A 7,708-nucleotide genomic window follows, 5' to 3' on the forward strand; every position below is an offset into this window, starting at 1 on the left:
CTTCTGCTCTGCTTCGGTCTCTGTCTATCCTCTGCCGTGCTTAGGGCCTCAGGTTCCACTTTGACGAATATGCGATGCAACATCATCAACGCGGCTGACACGGTCATATAAGACGGGTATATTGTTTGCAATCAAACGGCCGGTGCAATACAGATTGCTTTTCCCGAAAACGTGGTCGTTGGGAAAGGGAAGCCCGCGGCTGAGAGGCTCCAGCAGGACAGAGAGCAAGAGCAAGAGAGAAAGGGAAAAAAGCAGCCATGGCTCTGCATAGTCGGCGCCACCATATGCAAGGAGAGGGTAAGCCGTGCCGACATCAGGCTCGAACGTAAGTGTGTGCACATGGATGCCAAGGCAGCCACTTAGTTTCATCCATGGTGCTTGAACAGACGTGAGAAATGGGGAAGCCAAAGGCAAAGAAGGAAAAAAAAGCAAACGCCACGAAGCGGTGAAGCGGAGAGAAGATGAGAGACGTTTTCCTTCCGACTTGGGACCAACGAGGACAAAGCGGTCCACAAGCTGCGTCATGGCAGGTTTTCTCTTGGGGCTACTGAGCCGAGTTTGTCTTTGTTTGGGCGGAACACAAAAATTTTCGGTAGTAAGGAGATCTGGAACTTGAGTTGGGGACTGAATCGTTGAGTCGGCTATTGTCGGAAAGAGGGAACACGAAGCGGCGAGGCGCAAAGCAAGAGCGAACACGGCAGGTAGTGTAAACAAGGCAGGCAGGCAGGCAGACAAGGACATGCAAAGTGCGGCAGCAACAGCAGCGACAAGAGGCTCGCCAGATGGGCCGAAGCAGCATCCCAACAGCATAAGGATGCGTCGGGTGTGTGGGCTTGTCCGAGGTGAAGATGAGATGACAGGCATTGGTGTTAGTAGGCCGGGTATTATGCGGCATGGTTGATGGATCGACAGGCAAGAGCGGGCAGACGGCCCTAAACGGCATCAGGCAGGATTCTAGAAGAGCGCAAAAGCTTCGAGAAGTCTTCTTCGATGACACGGCTGCCAGAGCAGAAGGTGAGCAGGCAGGGGTAAGCGGTGTGTGGTCTGACTAAGTGGGTTTACGTAGGAGGGTATGATGGCAGCTAGCAGGAAAAAAAAAGCCAGAGTCGGACCGCGACGGACAACGGCAGAGGGCGGATGGATGGGCCATGGAAGTCTAGATAGACAGAAGGAAGGGGGTTTGGGGAAGGCATGAACAGCAGAGAGGGGAAGGTATGCTACATGCAGGATAGGAGGGGAAACATGGCATCTAGAAGAGTAGAGTAAGGCACTAAGGCGGCAGACTGGAATCTCGATTGCGTAGTAGAGACAGCGTGCGGATCATGGATGGGTGAGGATTGTCTTGTGTCAGGTATTTGTGGCTATACGGAGACGGCTCCCGGCCAGACGTGTGGGCAGGGACGCGTTTGTCCCCAGGCATAGGGCCAATGCCAAGCCTGTGGCCGTGCACGGCCCGTTCGCCTGTCTGAGGGGAGCGGGTGGGCATGATTGGCCGTGTGTGACGAGGCCCAAGGCGAGCGTTGCATTGCACCAGCGACGGCGCTGGCAAGCGTGTCGACGGCGGTTGGGTGAGTCGGGTTGGTGAGTGCGTGAGTGAGTGAGTGAAGTGCAGTGTGGCTGGCTCATGGACAAAGCACGACAAGTACCGACATAAGTAGACACACACCAAGAGTCAGTATACAGACGGCGGCCATGGACATGTGGTAGAGCGAGCCAGCAGAGTCATATGGCGGATTAGTGATGTCGTCGGGCGAGTCGGGCGGCGGCCGTCGTTTTGCCGTCAAGCGGCGGCCTGAGGCCTCAGGCGTGCATACTGCTGCTCGTCCCGCTCGCTCACTCACTCACTCACCCTCATGCTGTAATGCCAGTAGGTAGTTTTGTCAGTGTGGAGAGGCGGCGGCTGCGGCAACCAAGACAGCTAGCAGCGGGTGTACGCGCAACAATGCGACTGCAAAAGGAAAGAGTCGACACGGCGGGGGCCATGGTGTAGTAGGCCTTTGATGCTTGAAGAGAGAAAAGGGCCGAGCGAGGGCGCGGACATTAGGGCGAGAAAGAGCAAGAGGATGACGGCGGCGGAGCGACAGAGCAGCCGACGACGGACAAGGCTGCTGGGGTCAGATAACAACAACAACCGTGCTGGGCTGCAGCAGGCAGTGGCAGTGGCAGTGGGCAGCGGGCAGTGGTACTACTCTACTGGCATCCACGCCGTCGGAGCAGGCCAGAGCATAGCGCCGTCATCCAGTATGCCGGCTGCTTTTCTTTTTGGGGGGAAGTTTTTTCTTTTCTTTTCTTTTCTTCTCTTCTCTTCTTTCCTTCTGTGCAGCGGTCACGGGACTGTGGGTGGGGAGCAGTGGAGTGAGGATGGAGTGAGGATGATGATGATGATGGCAGCAGCAGCAGCAGCAGTAGTGAGGGTATGCTCAAGACCCATGGCAGGCGGCGAGGAGCAGCGGGCGTCGCATTAGCAGTCGCACATACAGGGACGGGTACACAAGACAAGCTCAGCAGCAGCACCATGACCACATCGGACGTGGCGAATGGTGGAGCAGGGCGCCAGCAGGCGAGGGGGGCGCGCAGTTTCGGCCGGGATGGTGGTGGTGGTAGTGGTGGTGGTGCGGTGCAGCGGTGGTGGGGCGGGCGTGCGTCTTCCAGAAGGCAGCGGCGGCCAATGGCAGCGAAGGCGCGCGTGGCCGCTTTTAGCAGACGAAGCCGTCCTGTCCTCATGCTCCGTGATGGCCAAACCGCTGGGTGGGGACGGGCCCGTGCCCTCTGACTGAGCTTTCTGCCCACGCATGGGCCCGGCGACGCCAGCGACCGACTCCCTGACTCTCGACGGCGCTTCGCTCAAAACCACGCTGAGCCGCAGATGCACCACGTCCTGACCTGACGCACATCCACCGCCCTGCCTGTCTTACTAGCACCACCACCACACATACACATACACACACTCACCCCCACCCACACACACACACACACACACACACTATACAAGCACGCCTGCCCGCCCTCCACCAATCCAGCCCTCGATGCTGCTGCCGTCGACGTCCTAATCCACCCACCCTCCCGCTGGCCTGTCGACACTAGGTTCTCGCTGAACCGAGTGCCCTCCCGCCGTCAAGCTGGCCCAACAAGTCCACCTCTGTCCCTGCGACGGCTTCGACGAGCAGAGCAGGAACAACGCCCGCCGTGTCTACAAGCAATTCTGGAAGAGCGTCATGGTCACCCGGAAGCCCGCCGCACACGCCCTCTCCATAAAGACGTCGTCGACCGCCTCGAGCTCCCCCGCCCGCTCCCCCGTCGACTTTGACGGCCACCATTCCAACATGGCCATGGCCGACTACCACCACCATGCGCAGCCCGCGCCCTTGACCGTCTCCATTCCAAAGAACATTCCCAGCCCACAATGCCGCAAACCAAACCTCGCAGAGATACTCAACAACACCGCCCCTCCCCCATACACCCTCACTTCCTTCATGGCCTTTCTCTCGCAGAACCACTGCCTCGAGAACCTCGAATTCACAATGGATGCCTCCCGCTATCGCAAGCACTACTCCAAGATGGTCAGCCGCCATCCTGGCAGCCCAATCTCACCGCTATCGGACGAGTGCGCCTACGTCCTCATGCTCTGGCGTCGCTTGATCGATGCCTACATTCGCGAGTCAGGCCCGCGCGAAGTAAGCAACTGCTGCCCACAATCACTCCTCCCCCGCCAACTTACTAACCAACCATAGGTCAACCTTCCAGCCGAAGTCCGTGACAATCTGCTCAGCCTATCCGACTCCTACGTCCCTCCTCACCCATCATCATTGGACAGTGCCGTGGCCAAGATCAACGAACTCATGGAAGAGAGTGTATTGGTCTCGTTCCTGAACTCGGTCAGCCCACAAAGTGCACATCCCACCATCGGCCACGACAGCTATGCCGGAAGTAACATTTCGCGCTCGTCGACCCGCAGCTACGAGGAGCGAAGCATGCTCTCTCGTGCTTCACACCCGCCAGTCCCCGCCCACCAACGCGCATCCGCGCCATCTTCGCTCACTTCTGGCTTCATGCAATCCCGCCCATTCTCTCATGCTCGCTTCCACTCTCAGCCAACGTCGTCCGGCCCGCCACCGGCAACCCGCGTCACCTCGGGCTACGCAAGCGGTAGCGATGCATTGACCGATGACTCGGGTAGTGCAAGCAGCCCCTCTGGCATGAGCGATCCCCTCACCCCACCCGGTACTCCGCCTGTGAGCGAATACCCCATGACTGACTTCCACCATGCCTACTACGACAACGCTCCGAGCAGCGGCACCCCCAGCCCCCGCAACAGCCGCGGAGAGCACAATGGTCTCGCTAGCGCTACTAGAGATAGTTGGAAGCGAGTCAGTAGCAAGCTATGGCCCCGCAAGAAGAGCGGTGGCCAGCTTCGCGACGACGAGCCAGGCGTCATTGAGGGAGGTCTCTTCTGAGCCATACCCAATGCACCCTTACTACTACTACCACCACCACCACACCCACCCTCATTTCCATGTTCAAAAGGCACACGATTACGACGATGCAATCAGAGCGACTTGCATCATTTGAATTATGCATACTGGGCTGCATGTCCACCGGCGTCACTACTTTTTTCTCCATATCTGCGGTCTTCGGCATGCAACGGCGCAACTGGCTCACGACCCGGCGAGGTTGTTTTGTTTTCGGAGTTCCCCATTTTCAACGACTAGACATTCACGGGCGTTGCAAAACTCGTCCTTATGCTCATGCACCACTGTGGCTTGATGCTGAGCAATTTGGCGGCGTTTTCAGTTTGACATTGATCAAGAGTGTATCACGACCGAAACCCGGCTGGGTATGATTTTGATACTGGCTTATTTTATATTGATATGTATCATTACGGCTTCTCTTTTGTTGCTTGTCCCAAACACGCTCCTGAGGAGTCTTTTAGATTTGGGAAGCAGAGGCGTTCTTTTTCGTTCTTGTTCATAGGGTTTTGACGACGGTTGAAGCAAAGTCGGATTCAATTTAGATACCAAAGGCGCAAGAGAAGCGCTAGAGAATCACGACTACATTACGGTTGATTTCCAACCTGACAAAACACTTGTTCTTCTTGCATTGCTGTTTGTGCTGCATTTACTGGTACGTACTCGGTGCTAGCTGCGCTGGCACGGAACTACCATGTCCCTCGGTGTTGTTACCCGAGGCCTATTGCTATAGGGCGCCTTTTTTTCCCCTTCCTAACCAGTTACCTAGCACTGTTCGTCCCGGGCATGTACTTCGCAGCCAGAAAAAAAAAGCTTCCCCGCCACCCCCTTGCTTCAACATTCTAGCCCCAATCCCGTGGGCTTGGGGACCACCGTTCGCCCACTCAACGACGTGGTGCGGGAAGGATTTTTTGGTATGCAAGGGGGAGGTGGCTGGACCCAGTGATTCGGGGTAGAAACCGTTGAGAATAGGGTTGGAGATTGGGGTATTTGGTGCGTAGATGAGAAGGGCAATAATGAGGGGACACGGTTGGAGAGAGTGGTTTACTGTGGGTTGGAGATGAATTTGCCTCTTTGTGGTGTTGAATGTGTACTACTTGCTACTACGTACTACTAAGCAAAGAGGCTACGAGTTTTGTTTGGTTCTCGGGACTAGAAGTTGGTCCGCAGTCACACCGATCATGCAACACATCTCTCTCTCTCTCTCTCTCTCTCCTATCACTACCAGATCTACACAGTATGTATCCATCGCTCCCCCTTTCTTATTATCTTCTTCCATTGAACGAGAAGATTACTGCATTAAGGAAATGCATAGAATGCAACATCGAGTTTACCTTGTTCGGCACATGACTCTTTCCCCTTTTCTCTCTCTCCATATTCTCTCTTCTGTATCAAAGATCTAGCCCAGTGTAATTTCCACATTTCGCGTATCTCTACAATATCATACAGGTTCTATACATGGCCCGTGTTGTATTGGCCGTCACTCGCTCCTCACGAAGCAATTTCGGCACTTGGAGGATCCGTTTTTTCGCTTATCGCGGAAATGCAATCTATGGCGGCAGTCGAGCAAAATAGCAATGCCACACCCTTTGAAATTCAGATATTAGACACAAGCACTTGGCAGTGCTCTGCAGCTGGGGTGGTGAAACAAAAAAGGGTCCTAGGCACGGGGGCGGCGGGCTGGTATGATACGGGTCGTCAGGCGTGACATGTTTGAGATGGGAGACGGTTGCATGAGTCGGCGGGCTGGGGCCTGCACGGGCGGTGAGGTGGGCGCAAGCAACAGTGGAGGCAAGCCCAGAGATCAACGGGCGCTGTGGATACGGTGTATGGCGTGATAGTCAGGTGTTCATTGGCGTGGAACTTCGGACTTTGCGTTGCAAAATCCGGTTGGGGGAGGGCATGGCCCCAAAAGTCGAGTCGTCCCTCACGATGCCCTTTGATCAACTTAGACTATTACGTCTTGCAAGCGAAAAGAGGATTGGATAGCCCGCCATGGTCTTTCCAATCACCCTTTTCAGCTAATCATCTCACCGTCGCAGCGCCGTTGAACCAAGAATCCCATGCACGACATAATTACAACCAACCAAACTCACACTACTTACCTAGGCAAAGTACCAGTACGCCTAACTCGACTCGACTCGCGACACCCCCCCAAGACGTCACTATACCCACAATTCCCTTGGTATCGTTACGGTTGCACCCAATGATGGCACTTCGCCCCCCTCTCCCCCTCGACCCTCCCCACTGCCTGGCCCTTATTCCCGCACCTTTTGCACTTTCCTCATCCATCCAAGTCCACACACATGCACACATAGTACACACACGCATGCTATCGGCATTTTGAGCGGCATCGCACATGCTCTTGCCGTAAAACCACGCACGGAGGCCGATCCCTCCCCTTGACCTGCCGCATGTTGCAATCATGCGCCGACTGGCCTGGTTTAATCCCGCCCATGTCCAAAAAAAGAAATAGATGTGCACTTGACGGTCCAAAGTACACCTAGTTTGTAACTAAAGTAGCTCTTCCCCCAAGACCAAAAAAAAATGACCGCCGCATCTCGGCAACTCCCGTTGCAACAAAGAAAGCTTGACTTTTTTTTCTTTGGCGGTATTTTAACAACTGCTGTGTTTGTTTGTTTTTTTGCGAACTTGCTTTTTTTTCTTGCCTTGTTCGCGCGCGCTTTCTCTCTCTCTGTGGTTCCAAATCTGAACTAACTTACTTTCCAAGACGTGAATTTAACGCATTGAAAGCCAAAGAAAAAAAAAAGGCGATAATTAAAACGTCACCAAACCGTTTTCTCTTCCCCCCCCCTTCTCCTCAGTTTACAGATTTGTCAGAGAATAGCAGCATTTGACAAAAACGCATATGTTAATAGCTTTTCCCCGGTTCATATGTAACTTGCCTCTTTTACTACCACACTCTTGAATGACCAAGGATTTACATGGGCATTTGCGTGTGTGTGTGTGTGTGTGTGTGCATGTATCAAGGCCTAAAACGCAAGAGACCAAAAAAAAGCGCCCATGATTTCATTTCATTTTTACCTCGTCCCCAAGTCCGTAAAAGTATGCAGGGTCGCAAAAGGGAAAGAAAGAAAGCCCATGGGTTTGCTCCGCGGAGTGCATGAGGAGGGGGTCGGGGCGCGGAAAAGTAATGAACTAGCGGGTTATTGTCAGAACCCCTCTTTTTCTCTACTACTTACTCTCTCTTGGGGCTTGTCTTTGCATGGGTGGGGGGGGGG

At 54.6% G+C, this 7,708-nt stretch overlaps 2 protein-coding genes across 2 annotated transcripts; both read left to right on the plus strand.

The window, feature by feature from the left end:
- Positions 1–3,104: 3,104 nt before the first annotated feature.
- COCVIDRAFT_113143 (hypothetical protein) lies at positions 3,105–4,454 on the plus strand (the record flags this gene model as incomplete). Its single annotated transcript, XM_014695876.1, has 2 exons — positions 3,105–3,674; positions 3,732–4,454. Coding segments are annotated over 2 exons (1,293 nt in total), but the record flags the coding sequence as incomplete, so codon positions are not given.
- Positions 4,455–4,484: 30 nt separating this feature from the next.
- On the plus strand, positions 4,485–4,709 carry COCVIDRAFT_113117 (hypothetical protein; the record flags this gene model as incomplete). The annotated part of the gene is made up of 1 exon (XM_014695877.1): positions 4,485–4,709. A coding segment is annotated over one exon (225 nt), but the record flags the coding sequence as incomplete, so codon positions are not given.
- Positions 4,710–7,708: the final 2,999 nt, after the last annotated feature.

Source organism: Bipolaris victoriae (assembly GCF_000527765.1).
Source record: "Bipolaris victoriae FI3 unplaced genomic scaffold scaffold_142, whole genome shotgun sequence".
NCBI lineage: Eukaryota > Fungi > Ascomycota > Dothideomycetes > Pleosporales > Pleosporaceae > Bipolaris > Bipolaris victoriae.